Source organism: Thermobia domestica, chromosome 3 (genome assembly GCF_964235325.1).
Source record: "Thermobia domestica chromosome 3, izTheDome1.hap1.1, whole genome shotgun sequence".
Classification (NCBI taxonomy): domain Eukaryota; kingdom Metazoa; phylum Arthropoda; class Insecta; order Zygentoma; family Lepismatidae; genus Thermobia; species Thermobia domestica.
The window spans coordinates 341,973,075-341,989,057 of NC_137456.1; the positions used below are offsets into that span (position 1 = coordinate 341,973,075).

General features: G+C 37.2%; 2 protein-coding genes across 9 annotated transcripts in view; one reads left to right on the forward strand and one right to left on the reverse strand.

The window, feature by feature from the left end:
- Nucleotides 1-15,983, forward strand: part of Eip74EF (Ecdysone-induced protein E74) — an 876,410-nt gene that overhangs the window by 237,600 nt on the left and 622,827 nt on the right. The window lies entirely within an intron of this gene.
- The window catches only part of Lsm11 (U6 snRNA-associated Sm-like protein LSm11), a 91,726-nt gene continuing 77,874 nt past the window's right edge, over nt 2,132-15,983 (reverse strand). Inside the window, exon 5 of the mRNA XM_081752848.1 lies at nt 2,132-2,449. Within this exon, the coding sequence (XP_081608974.1) occupies nt 2,301-2,449 (149 nt within the window). The 3' untranslated portion in view covers nt 2,132-2,300. The remainder of the gene's footprint in view (nt 2,450-15,983) is intronic.

Genomic DNA, 15,983 nt, shown 5'->3' on the forward strand with positions numbered 1-15,983 from the left:
AGTATTCTATAGGTCTTTTCCCTGTGGCCCCTTTCTAGATACGCCTACGGACCAATGGTATTCTAATGGAAGTGAATTGTTATGAAATGAATTGGTGACAAAATTTGGAAGGAAACGGGAGAATCCCGGGAAAAGCCACGAACTTCTTGGCCTGAGATCGAATCCCTCGCACAAGAAGTGAGTCACCGAGCCCCATGCCTTTGCGCAGAACACTGAAAGAGACAAGATGGCAAAATTACTAATGAGCGTCTTTGTGTCCTGAGTTCGATTCCAGAGATAGTGATCGGGCCCTCACATATTAGCCCGAGCAGTGATTTGGATCTCCTTTAAACAGCAGGTACTGAAAAGCGACGTTAAAAACTGTAAACAATAAACTCAAATATACGTTAACTTTTACACCATACATAAAAGTTAAACGGTCATTATTTTAAAACCACGTAACTTTATAAAAGAAATTACGGAAAGTTGTCAAGCATTACGTCGATTCGTGTTATTTAATTAGTTTCATTTAAAGAAACACAGGTTAATGACATATTCAGATAACGATTTAAAATAAAAATTTTGATTTTGAAAGATAACATTTCTAATACATAAAAATCACTCTTACTTCGAAGTCATTACTCTTACTTTTACATTATGAATATCAGTATTATTATTACTATGATGAAAGAAAAAATTCTTTATTGTATGAATTATAAATGAATGATGGATTGTTATATATACTATACATTCTATACGTTGTATGATATTCAACAAGAGAAGGACAATGTCTTTTGTGCTGGGTTACTTACCTTTAGTTCCAAGCCAAAGAGCATTTGGGTTTGGACACAAACCATTCTTCTGGATACAACCTTTTTCCAACACAAAACGCTACACATTTTTTTTTTCCGGAGAATAACTTTTCTGCTTCCAACTTCTCTCCCCTCCCCCTGACGCTTTCTCGTGGAAATTTGTGGTTTTTCTATCATTTCTTGCTTGAAGAGTTTTGTTATGGTAATATTTGCACGCGAGTAGGCATAATGTTATACACTGTCCTTCCCCGTGTTATTTTTTTTTTTTATTTTCTTTCATAATTTTACTTTCATTCCAGCTGGAAATGTGGATAACTTCTCTAGAAAGGCATTACTTCATTTTTGGTATACATAGATTCGTTGCTCAATCACTAGTTAGCGATCCAGTATCATATTTGATAGCCTATACCAAGTTTCTCAACCTAGGGGGTCGCGAAGATATGTGGAAGATGAATGAACTGACCAAATTTGGGTTTAATCCATTCACTATACACAAGAAATGGATGGATCGTGAGACCTCCACAATAGGTATATTAAAAGTCCCACACAAGCTTACTACAAACTAGAAATTATAAGGCAGTCGCTGGCAAGAGGATGTGATAAATTGGGGTTGCGATAGGCATTAGGTTGAGAACTACTGGCCTATACAATAAGACACGTTTTTGTACAGAAGACAGGAGAGTGGATAAAGTACTTCGATTTAACATGGGTCATAAACACTTTTCATTATATATATATATATATATATATATATATATATATATATATATATATATATATATATATATATAGGGTGCCACAATATTTTGGGAACAAATTTCTTACAAAATAAGAAAAAAAAGTTCAAATGAACCTGTGCTCAAAAGTGGATAGTTTCGGAGTTATAAGGTGCAGAAAATGTGAAACAAGAACTTTAAAACCTCATATCTCCACTACTACGGGACCTATCATAGTCGGGCCAAGATATCGCTGAGGAACTGGTATGTGAACTATCCTAATATCCATATTTAAGAATGCTCCAGTACTTGAACACCAATGTTTAAAAAGGTAGGTGGAGAGTGATCAAGTACTCCCAAACAACCTCTCTAAAAATGATTGTTCAAGTACCAGAGGTTCTGAAAGATGGATCTCTGTGTGTTTAGATAGTACTTTAGTCCTTTTTTAAAAGTTATTTTTTATGTTCAAAACAAACATTTTAAAATTAATGTACATATTCTAATGTATTTATTTATTTATTTATTTTTGCGGTGCTAATCACTCTGTCTTTTCGCCTAGTCGAGAATCTGATGCTGCACGCAAGTAAGAGGTTAAAATAAATCAAGAAAAAGACCAAAACAGTGTTATAGAAACATGATTGAACGGTTTTTAATTCATCATCCAGTCATCCATAATCAGTTTTCATGGAATACAGAATAATTGTAAATCAACAATAAAAAAAAAAGCGTTAACAAAATAACCAACAACTGAAACACATATTTATTTTCTTTCTGATGGACCATTCAATTGTCTTTACTGCTCAATAGAAACCATGACCACGTGTTCACCTCTCACCAGCAGCTGAGGAATATACCTTCGACAGATTTCGAACTTCTTCTGCACTGATTCGACAACAACTCTAGGACGAAACGAGTACTTGTTGGAGGCACGGACTGGTGGGCCTGAAATTTGAAAGAAAAACAAAAATGAAATCTTTCGTTTTAACTATACTCTATAGCAGCGATTCTTAAACTTGGTGATGTCGACGATCTTTTGGTATGATATGCATTTTGTCGGTTCCGCAGCCGCGGTGGCTCAGTGGTAGCGCGTTCATCTCTGGTGTTTGGGGTCCCAGGTTCAAACCCTGCTCCCGTCAAGTGAACTTTGTGGTGGACAAACACCGTGTGTCTGGGTTCCCTCGGGGTTCTTCCGTTTCCTCCCACTTTCTTCATTCCACTATTTCATTCATTTCTCATCATTACCGTCTCCTTTAGCCTAGCCGGCATAACCATGGGACGTAAAACTCAAAAAAAAAAAAAAATGTTAATTACTGCCATCTACATTCTCAGAAAATTTGATAGAACTAAATTATATTTATAAGGAAAGAAAGGTGTAAAATGAAAGCTTTAGGTTACATCAGTCATTTCTGTCTTAAACAAATACAATTATGTTAAACACAAACTAAACACAACTTTCTTACAAGGCTGTCTATAATCTTTATTATAAATTAACTAGAAATGTTACAGTTTCGGAAGTATATCACTTCCTTCTTCAGACTACTACTCCAACTGAAATCATAAATAACATTCTAGTTAATTTATAATAAAGATTATAGACAGCCTTGTAAGAAAGTTGTGTTTAGTTTGTGTTTAAGATGGACACAAGACCTTTTCATAATAATATCCAATTATGTTAAGTAAGTATCCAAATATCAGTAAAGTTATGAAGTTTTGGGGGTTTTCGGGGTTTTCGGACCCGTTGGACCCCCACGTAGATGCGTACCTCAACCATACAGTTGATAAATTAGATAATACGAAAGAATGTACCCCAACATATTATTAGAAATTATTGAGTCTCCAGCACGTGGTATCCAACAGGTTGCCATTTCAATTGCAGGAGGAGGAGAAAAGCAGGTGGCTACTCAGATACTGCTGTCTCTCTAGTCTTTATGGAGCATATTAAGCAAACGATGCTTTTCCGGGAATGCCCTTGTATTTCTACCGTCTTCTCCAAATTACCCAACAAGCCCTGACCTACTACGGCTCGACCCTGAAAACACACACACACATCTATTATCTATATCTATACAGATATACACATATACCCTCCCCACTTACCAAACCGTGTGTACAGATCATACACTCATGCACTAGTGTAGCTTGGAAAACTCTTCTGACCTTGAAGAACTCTCCCTCCCCCTTCGCACACTAGCAAAATCGACCTTACTCCCCGCGCTCAACATGAGGACAAGTCTTCCTCAAGGCACCGCAGGATTTTCGCCATTCTTTTTTATTATTATTATAACAGATCGGCAATGACATGCGCAATCCTTTATAATTCTTTTTTGCAACAAGAAATGTTTTATATATATTTGATAAGAATTTATTATAGCTGATGTTGTCGTAGAGACCATATAGGAAGATTCTGCATTGATGCATTCATTGCATCAGGCCTTTCACCTCTGCGAATGCGGAAATGAAGAGGAGAAAGGAAAAAAACTGCAGTTGGAAAGAAGAAAAAAGAATTTAAAAGAAAAAAAACAAGTCACGTGATGAATGACGTATTTGCGTGCTTTCCGCGGAACAAGCGCGACGGGAACTTTTTAATACTTCTTTATACATATATATATATATATATATACACTTTATAAAATTACTGCTGTTATGTCCAATATTCCATCTGTTGTAAATTTTCTTTTTTTTCCTTCATTTTCAAATATATATATATATATATATATATATATATATAAATATATAAAGTAAACCTGTTTATATGAGCTCACACTGTTGCCAGACCACTTCCCTTTCTTAATTGACTAAATACTTACTGTTTCTTTAACTTGTTGCAAGTTCGCATATTTATCGAACTACAGATATATTTTGTTATAACCGAAATAACTTAGTAATATCAATTTTAATCATCAGTTGTCATAAGCGCCCTCAGTACGAATATTAGCAAAATAGCAGTTCTAAGGTTTATGGAAAATATCTCGAAGATATATATACACATCAAATTCCTTTTAATTTGAAATCAAAGAGGATATGAAAAAAATCGAATTATCCAAAATTCAAAATATCAAACATATCTAAAATCAGGCGAATAAAAGTTAAAAAAAAAAACTACAAAAAAAGAAAGAAAAAACTGTATGGCCCATGGAACTCGAGGAGGTTCAATGCCGTATTCACAAGATCTCTCCATTGACTTCTATCCTTAGCCAACTGGATCCAGTTTCAACTTTGTATTCCTATTTCTGCCAGATTCATCTTAATATTGTCCTCCCATCAACGCCTAGGTCTTCCTAATGGCCGTTTTCCGATTGGATTTCCAGTTTGAAAGCGTTCCTTCTTTCTTCCATTCTGCCCACATGGCCTGCCCACCTGAGTCTCGACTTAATGACCCTAACAATGTTTGGTAAACGGTATAAATTATGCAGTTCCTCGTTATGAAGTTTCCACCATTCCCGTTCTACTTCGGCCCGAATATTCGCCTCAGGATTTTATTCTCAAAAATTTCAGTCTGCGTTCTTCCCTCAGAGTAAGTGACCATGTTTCGCAACCATACAGCACAATAGGCAAAATTATCATTTTACATATTTTAAGTTTCAAATTCGCGACAACAAAAGATTTTGAAGTGAATAATAACACGAATTCCCTCCTTTCAGCCGACATTTAATTTCTTCGTGGATTGGGGAGTATCCACTTTGTTGAAAATATTATTTGATATTTTGACGCATCCATAATTTGCAGTATTACGATCCCGGAAAATTTTCATGCATTTAGTTTTCTCTGCATTTGATTCTAAACATGTCCCTGCAAGTATTTAATAAGGCCTCTTCACATATTTCTATTGTTTTAAAGTAAAACTAATATACACGAAATAAAAATTAATATGCAATAGTCTTAACTTTTAAGGCAGAATACTATTTCTGTGCCCCACTATCGCAAACAAACAAACAAACAAACGATATTTATTCGCACATTACAAACACATACACTATCATGGAAAACATACATCTTAAATGCAGTACTCTATACACTGAATTAGTACACAAAATTACATATACCAGTGACAAACTTTATCATCTGTTCTCATTTAAGGGTGCACGTGATCTTTCTTTTCACTTTGATTTAATAATTGTTTTTACACGGTCATCAAAATTTTCAATTTCCTTTATTGAGTGGATTATGTCATTAATAGCATTTGGTTGGTATTTCAATACATTATCTCAAAATTCTCAACCATTTCGGAATATTCAGATGAGTTCTGGCCTCTTTTCTTTACGACGCCTTCATCTTCTTTATCATCATTTGATGGATTGTGTTTTTGTCACTCTTCCATGCGACTGGTGCTAATATCGACGTCTATTGACTTTAATTGTCATCTGGAAAGAATCGATGCAACAAATTCATAAATTGGTAGTTCTACCCAATGGTTCTTTATCTGCGACGCTGCTGCATAGTGCAATTCGAATCTCCAGATGCGGACCCGAAAGATACACAATTAAATATATTTCTTCTTTGTTTTGACTTGTAGAATAGTATTCTGTAATCTGTGGGCGCCATTTTTAGAACACCCTATATATATTACACTGACATTCATCTGCATGCTACTAAAATCTCGGGAGGGGGAGCGGTGGCTCAGTGGTAGAGCGTTCGCCTCCAGTGCTTAGGGTCCCTGGTTCGATTCCAGCTCGCGCCGTGTGGACTCTGTGGTGGACAAACACCGTGCTCGTGGATTTTCTCGGGGTTCTCCCGTTTTCTCTCACTGTCTTCATCCCACAATTTCACTCATCTCTCATCATCACCGTCTCCTTTAGCCTAACCGGCATAACCGTGGGACGTAAACCTTAAAGATTGCATTTTCATTTCATTTTCAAAACTCGGGATAGGGATTTCTCGAATACCCGGTATATATAAAATTTTAATTCTCTCAGAAAGTTTAATTTTGAGTTTACATGAAGGAGGGAGAAATTTTACTCCGAGCTATGCCTGAATCATTGTAATTAAATCGTCTGTCCCTTTGAACTATCATTTCCACCATTATCACTTACTGAAGCTCTAGTTGCTTAATTATCCTTACATTTAATTCGAGTAGAATGTGGTCATGGGAATGTCATAAAAAGACATTAATTGTGGGAAGGATACGCTAAGGCAGAATAATTTATAACATTACTAACAAATCTAAAATCAAGTTGGAAACAAAACTAGATTCGTGAGAATATAGTAGTAATAGTAGTTATAAAATATTTAAGAAAAATAAATTTAAAAAATACAGAAAAAAAAACAAATGGGTCATAACTTTCGGCAACAAATAACGTTACCATCATATATTACTTTAAAAATGATAAAGAACTTACTTCTTGCATATCACAAACCATATTCAGAACCCAAGATACTGCATACTTAAATAGTTTAACCCACCAAGATACTAATTGCTAGTTTAACGTCCCACACTTATTCACCAAGGTTAAGAGAAACGATTAAGATCATAATGGATCAACTGAATGAAGAACGTAAAATGACAACGTCCCACGATTATGGAAAGGGAATGATAGTAGAAGAAACGGTGAAATGAGAATGTGGGGGAAACAGGACTGTCCCCAGAAAAGCCACAGACACGATGTTGTCCACAACAAATTTACTTGGCCGGGAAACGAACCAGGGATCCCAAACACCAGAGGTAAACGCTCAACCACAGAACCACCGTGCCCCCCTTGTGAGTTAAAACGAGAGAATCCCGATTACAATTAGAAATTAGATTTTTGGGCTTTCGGCATCTATGGCCATGTTAGCCCATCAGTAGGATTAGGAATTAGATTTCTGGGCTTTCGGCATCTATGGCCATGTTAGCCCATCACTAGGATTAGGATTAGGAATTAGATTTCTGGGCTTTCGGAATTTATGGCCATGTTACTCTGTCACTATAAAGGATGACGTCACTCAGCGATCACACTGCCCGGACAATTGGGGAGAAAGGAAACGACCTGGGACTGTTATGTTAGGTACTATCCCGGCATCTGCTTGGTGTGAATGAATAAATTCCAGAGAAAAGCCTGGGAAAGCTGTTTACACTTTTCCGAGCGACTGTCCTCACCGAAAATCGAACTCGGGACTGCTGGCACCAAAGGCGAGAGCTGGGGTGAAACCCGAAAAAACCCGCTGACACGGTTTCTGTCCACCACACACTTCATTTGACGAGAGTTGGGTCTTGATAAACTGATCTTGAAAAATACATTTAAATGGCTTCGAACCATTTATTTACTTGCTTGATTGGTTGGGCTGGAAGTTAGCACCCCTTTCACAACCAAAGCTGTATGAGAGATGGAGCTGTAGGGCCAGCTGGAATCAGAGACACTGCCATGCATTCAAATTTTAAGTCTCTGTCACCGGGAATCAAACCAGGGGCTTCACACACCAGATGTGAGTCTTCTATAACTGAGCAACTGCAGCCCCTTAAAAAAAAGACCCGAGGCCTGTTAACATTCGCTTCAGTAATACAACGTGTATACAAAGTACAGGGAAAAGGAAAGGCTGGTACCTGCTTGAATATAGTAAAAATATTCACATTAAAAAGAAAGAAAAGAAAAAAGAGAGAGAGAAGAAATGAAAATCCAGCTGGTGTGGTAGTTAGCATATTGCAACACAAAAGCGGATAGTTCGTAAGTTAATTGTTAGTCACCCGGCCCACGTATGTGCTCTTGGACATTGGAGTGGCGTTGCCTTGATGGCTCAAGGATTCCTTTGCACTAACCAACCGAAGCTACACTTGTTTCATTGACAAGCATAAAAAGAATGCTATCAACAAGGTTAACTTTCGTACAGGGTGTTTCTAAAGTTCGTTTCGTTATCACTTTGGACATATTGAAGGGCAAAACAATTTTTGCAATTCTCTCTTTTTTTTGTGTGAGTTGTCAGGCAGCTGTTGAAGCTGGAGAGACCAACGTAGATTAAGAGTGGTAGCTACTTGTGCCATCTTGGATTTTAAGCGCATTGGTTTATATCGAGAACATTCTTTTCCCTTTGAAATAAATGTGAATTTTACTAACAGTCTGATTTTACTTATTTCTTCTTCAGGTTAATTTAAGTTATTTGTTGCGCCCGAACCTTAGGCTCGCTGTACACTAAACGTTAAAATCATGCTTAATTAGAAGTCTAATTTTTATATTTAAACAAATTTGTTAATTTTTTAGTTTGCCCATAATTCTAACCACCCACAAACTTTATTCCATATTTTTCAATTATTCAAAGATTTCGTTATACAAAACAACTCCACAGGTAAAGACGTATATTAGCGTCAGGCAGACATATATCGCACGCAACGCCATGTGTTAGCGTAACTGTTTACTATTTGGAATTCGCGTGATCCACTAAAACGTTTACCGTTTAAGTTCTCATTGTACCCCTTGTCTTTCTACAACCAGCATTACACTTCCCTTCAGCCAGGTTGTATAACATTTCAGGATAATGCGTGTCAATGAAGTCACGGATTTAAGTGTACTTCTATTAAAGGAGCTGTCTCGTCTCGTTTCGTGGGCAACCCTAACTGGATCCTGTGATAATCTGTAGATCCATGTCTCATACGGTCTCGATGTTGAAGAAGGAAATTAAACTACAAACCAAACCAAAATGGTAAAGATCCTCGACGGCCTTAAACAAATTTTTAATTACAAAAAAAAAAAGTATCGAGTCTTCATTTAATTGCTAATTGGACAATTTTACGTGCAGTTCCCTAGAAAGAGAGGTCCCTGCTTCATTTGAGAATTGGCTGCAAATTCCTACAATATTCTGTTTATTTATAAGTACTAAATAATTATTATGAGTATACTGACATCATTAAATTGGTCTCCAAGAATACGTAGATGGCTTCGAAACATTTATTATTTGGTTATTTGCTTGGATTGGAATATACCGTTCCTTTTCACCGTTTAGGCTACATGAGACGTGGGGTCTATAGTTTAAATCAGTGGTTCTCAAGTGATGTGTCGCGACACACTGGTGTATCACGTAGTCCCCTAAGGTGTATCGCGAAATTTTAGAATGTAAAAATCATGAACAATTTAATGATAATTAGTTAAAATCGAGACAGACTGCATCAGTCAACACTTCTAGCAGGAGTAATAATGCTCAGTGCTATATAGAATCGTTATAAAAACTAACTGGTTTCATAATAATAATAATATCATTTACAATAAAAATATCAAAGAAGTGTGTCACGATATCCTGAACGTAAACTGAGTCGACAGTCAAAAAAGGTTGAGAACCACTGGTTTAAGGTGTAATTAAGATCATCGTAGTATGTTCAAATTTTAAATTTCTTCACTGGGAATCAAACCCGCAGCCCCAGGCACCAAAGGCGTGCGCGCGTTAGACACCACTTCTCATGTCTAACGGGGAGGTCTAGGTACATTTATTACGTAATGCTAACTGAATATTATTGAGAATATTTCAGAAATTGTGTATACGGTGTTTGAAACAGTAGAAGAACAGTCACACAATATGTATGAAGTAAATGAAACATTTCCAATGACTAGAAGGAGAGGCACATCTAACATTGGATCCGAATTATAAGTTCTCATTGGGAATCAAACCTGGACCTCTCGCACTCGTGGCACACATAACCACGAAGAAACTCTTATTAACAAATGTGCTTACGTGTAGCTGGAAAATTAAAGGGCCTTTTGTACTCGTAGTCCTGGAGTCGATTCCCGAGGGGTTCATGTTCCAGGAATCGAGTACGACACGTGAAACAATAGGGAAATGTGTGTAACTATATGAGTATCCTTTGTTTCGAAACCTTTCAGATGATTTGTTGAGGGCGGGGTAGAGACGGTGGTTCAGTATCGTTGTTCACCTGTGGTGCGATGGGTCTCTGATTCGATTCCAGATCAAGTAGGTTTCTGGTAGTGTTGCCAAAGTATTAGATCTCAAACAATGTTTTACTGTTACACGATTCATAGTATAAAAATTATAAATGGTTAAATTGATTGTACGAAAATAATGAGGAGCATTTATTAGCATTTAAACATGTAATACGATATACTCCAATAATAAAGATAGTTTAAATGTTGTTATATCTCACTCTTCGTGCAGCTCGGAAAGATTCTGGTAACTTCTTGATTAGGGATGCGCACGAGACAAGATTTGAGGCTGTCTCGTCTCAAAAATGTGCTGTAAATGTGACGTCTCGACTCGAAAAATGTACATTTATCTATTGGAAGACCTGTGTCTCGATTCGAATTTTTTCAGGAAAACTCCGTCTCGTGCGCATCCCTATTCTTGATGAAATTAAGAAAAAAATCAGAGCATAAATTACAAAACTAGTCGAGAAAAATTTCGAGATAAGGCAACAAAAGCTAACCGAGAATCGAGATGACACGAGAAATCCTTATTTCTCATCTCTTGAGCAACACAGTTCTTGGTCGACAACATCCGAGAGTTCTGTGGTGGCGGATCTATCCTGGGCCAGGGATTCTAGAGCTTCCCAGTTTTTAGAGTGATAAAAATAATTTAAGCTATTATTTAATATATTTATAATAAGTTTATAGTAAACTCATGATATAGAAAATACGTATCATAGTCTGGGGTCTGGCTGCCCCCCGTTTATACCTTCTAGATCCGCCACTGGGGTTCTGTCGGAGTTCTTTTATATTCTTGTTTCATCAATTCTTTCATTGTTAATCCTCTGCATATTTCTCTTCCCTGATGGTTAGCGCGCTTACCGCTGATCCCGGGTTCAAAACCCCCTTCTTAATTGTAGGTTTCGTCCTGTTGACAAAGAACGCAAATACAAATGAATCGATCAATTATTTTGCATTATGCTATATCTTAACGGCATAACCGTGCGACATTAAACTAAAGAAAAACATATCCATTTAGTTGTCAGCAAGCCTGAAGTTAAAAAAAAAAATAAAATCAATAGCAAAAGGCTTGTATAAAATCGGTTACAAAGCCAGAAACACGCAACAACTTGAGTTTGACCCGTTAAGAACAAGCTACGGCACGAAACGTTGTTTCTTCTTATTCCAGCGGAGAGTAAAAACCAGAATAAAAGAGCTCTATCGGATACGGAAGCCAGGACCTTTCGCAATTGTTGCTCCATTACGTTGATTCGACCCTGACGTTAATTCAAACAGCTTCCGGGTGAGATGAATAACAAGTAACTCTGACGCAAGGCTGTAACTATGCATCTTTCGTCTTTGTATCAATGGATGGAAATGGATAGAGACACACAATTGGACAGAGGATTTTAATTAATTTCAATTAAATCTTAATCGGTCTTTCTGTATGATTGAAAACAAATGAAAAGACAACACACACACACACACACAAAAGTTAAAAACAGCGCGCGGTTAACCTGAAGTTTGAGCATTTCTGTTTCGGAATCTTATGAAACAGCGAGGTTATGAATGAAAGTACATATTATTAGCGTGGGATCCGAATCTGGTCCAGTTGCTGACTCAACAAATCACCATCCAGAAGAGGTGAATGACAAGATAACGAAAACGACCCCCGGCTCGAAATTAAAGTACCGCTAATTTTACATTAATTATATGATATCTTCAAATAGATAAACGATGATCGAAAAGTGGATCAAGACCTTCCTAGACGATGTTATTTTGCATGAGGTACCGTTATCACGAGTCACCTAGTAGCTTTCGGTTTGCAGTTATTTAGAAACACGAAAAAAAAAAGCCGATTTTCAATATGGGTGGAAATCGAAAGCAGATAAATGAGTCATGATAACGGTATCTCATGCAAAATAATATTGTCTAGGGAGGTCTTGTTCCACTTTTCGATTATCTTTTATCTATTTGAAGATATCACATAATTACTGTAAAATTAGCGGCATTTTAATTTAACAGTGATGAGGCTTCTTAAGAGCCCAAGTGCTTGCTGATGAGCATGTACTTAAATAGTTAGCTAGGCAGTCAACAAGTGAAAAATTTCATAAGTATGGCCCCGGTTTCGATTCCCTAAACTCCGCTAGTTCGTAAAAGCCATTATTATTCAACTTTGTTCCGGAGTACGTTATAAGGAAAATACAACCAGGGCCTAGAGCTGAATGGTATTTCACCAGGTTATATCCTACATGCTGATGGTGTAAATATAATAGGAGATGATAGGAGAACAATAGAAAGAAATGCAGAGGTCTTATTAAACGTTTGCAGGAACATGAGTTTACAAGTAAATGCAGAGAAAACTAAATGCATGGAAATTCATCGGGATCATAATACTGCAAATTATAGATGCATCAAAAATCAAATAATACTTTCGACAAATGTACACTTTCAAGTATCTAGGATCAATATTACCAGACCAAAATCATATCCACAAAGAAATTAAATTCGGCTGAAAGCAGGGAATTCGGGTTATTATTCAGTTCAAAATCTCTTGTCGTCGTGAATTCTGGCGAGGAATTTGAAGCTTAAAATATATAAAACAATAATCATGCCTGTTGTGTTTTCTATGATTGCTAATCATGGTAGCTTACTCTGAGGGAAGAACATAGACTAAAAGTATTTGAGAACAAGATCCTGAGACGATTAATCGGACCCAAGAGGAACGGGAATGGGGAATGGCGGAATCTTCACAACGACGAACTACATAATTTATATGGTTTACCAAACATTGTTAGAATCATCAAGTCTAGGAAGCTCAGGTAGGAATGTCATGTAGCCAGAATGGAAGAAAATAGGAATGCTTTCAAAGTTTTAACTGGACCGGAAGTTTCGGAAAATGACCGTTAGGAAGACCTGGACGCAGATGGGAGGACACTATTAAGATGGATCTCACAGAAATAGGAATATAAAGTATAAACTGGATCCAGTTGGCTAATGACAGAAGTCAATGAAGAACTGTATGAACGCGGCATTGAACCTCCGGGTTTCATAGGCCATGGAGTGAGTTATTTCGTAAAAGTAATTTAATTCACGTATTTCTGAAAACAAAAGAAAAAAGAGCAGGAAATTACCCACTTGCTCCCAGATTAAACTTATATATTAACCTACAACCTGGTGTGATTTTGAGTTTAGCATCCTTTCAGCAGCGAGGCTATATGAGACGTGGACTTACAGCTTAATGTGGGATCCGAACAAGATGGGCTCCCGACCCGGGTCTGCCACGACAAAGGAGCGTACGTTAACCCTTTAGCCAAGAGAGACAAAACTTACAACAATCATTTCAAAAGTTTTCCGAAAGACAAAGAATTAATTTCCTATCTTCAAAAATTCCTGTAAGTTTGTGTTCTTTACGCTGGTTCAGTGATAGAGTGCTGACCTCTGGTGTGACAGGTTCCTTGTTCCTGGCTCCATCCCCGGCCACGCGAATTTAAGGAGGACAACATAATGTGGTTGGTATTCTCCTATTTCCTCCCACATCTTCATTCCGCAAACTTTTCATAATCATTCACCATTTTCAACCAACCGTATCCTCTAGACGTCAAGGCGTACCCGTTGGATGTAAAACAACTTTTATCTTATTTTAACACCCCATTAAAAAAAGTTGGCTCGTCTCGTCTCATGTAAAGCCATAATGGGATGACAAGAAGAAGTCGACTAAGAGGCATGCATACAAGTCTAGAATTTACATTGTGAAATAGAAAACCCCCGGGAAAATCTCGGTTGGGATGGGCGAATCTGGTTAACTTTTGATTCATGAGCAAGAACTCTTTAAGTATTGCAAGAATAACCTACCTATCTGTATTAAAGCGCTATCATCATCATCACCATCATAGGTATTCCGCCATTATTGGCAGGTCATTTGCCGCAAGAAGCTTCCGTGCTCCACGGTCTTCCGGTAACCTCTTCGTCTTCACGTACGATTTCTCTATTTTGATATCATCCATTAACTGTAGTCTCCTTCACCCTCTTCCTCTCTTTCCTGCCACCATACCCTATAGCACGTCCCTGATGATACAGTTCCTTCTTAGCCAATGTCCCAATCAGCTTCTCTTACTCTTCATAATAATATTTAATATTGTTCTTTCGCCCCCCCCCCCCACAATTTCTAACACCTTCTCATTCGTTTTCCGCTCGACCCAACGAAATATCTCCATTCTTCTCCACACTCTCGTCCAATAGTCCTCCCGAAGTCACCCTCCTCCAGGAGATCTGAATGGGGAGATATTTTACCTCCGTAACTATATTTTGACCTACGAAAGCCCACTGTAGGGAAAAATAGAGTGGTGGTTTTCCATTGTCTTCCACCCTACAATATTCCAGCCGTTAAAGTCATTCTAATCACGCGTGGGACTAATGTCCAAGTTGCCGTACCAATCATTTGATTTCCGCCAACTTGGCTACTGGAGAACTGCTGCCTTCTCCCAGAACACTCTTCGTCTGGCTACTCCATTTAGACCAATTTGGCAGGGGTAGCCCTTCTGTACTGCCGACATAGCTCTGAATTTCACTATAGCACGCAATTTTCCCCACCCGACACATAGATCTAAGCGTATTTGTAAAAGGTGGTGTTTATGGGGAAGCAAAGTGCTATCAATAATAATAATAATAATAGAAATAAAAAAGGTGTTTGTATTTTTCGAGATTCCCCTTGATGAGTCTTTCTCATCGTCAAGTTCACATGAATACCCACTTCCGCCTGTCTGGATGAGTTTATCCTTGTACTCGTATTAAAAATAACTCAACATGCATGAACGTATCCAGTAAACTTAAAATGCAGGTTTGTTGTTTACATTACGATGCACAGTATTACTATTAAAACTCGCACACGGTTGCACACGGTTAAAAAAAATGCACTAAAATTCCCAGGGATTGATACAAAGTTATACAAAGTATTTATCTAAGTTAATTACAGCACTGCAATTAAAGAAACTTCTAATTGCTATAACGATTCAGGAAGAGAAGCTTAAGCAAAGACTTAACATGTACTGCCTTAATGCACTGAAAAACTGCAGTCGAAACAAAATTACTATTTCTTGAAACTCATGTAGTGGATGTTTTTGAAGGATATAACAGATGCACCAGGGTTAATAAGTAACCTATGGCCTTCAAAAAACTTATGGTACATACGCCTCACAGTACCGGAAGTTTTTTTTTTTTTTTTTAATATGTACTTTTCAGGAAAGGCATCTGCACCATGGTGTCTGTCCTTGCATGCAGCTAAGACGACATCATGCATCAGAACATACATACGTTCGTATATAGTTCCAGGACAAAGTGTTGCATGTTCGAGTTTCAGTAAGGACGTCCAAACACTGTAGGAAGTAAAAGAAAACCCATGTGTATACATTATAGTTCATATATATGCATTTCCGGATATCACCGCATCCAAAATTTTAACTTTAATAATAATAATAATAATAATAATAATAATAATAATAATAATAATAATAATAATAATAATAATAATAATAATAATAATAATAATAATAATGATGATGATGATGCAGTTTAGAAAACATCAGTTATAAACATTTTGGTCTAACACTACGAAATCCAAATATAATTCAGCTTGAATTCCGTTCGGTTTTAGGTAACCT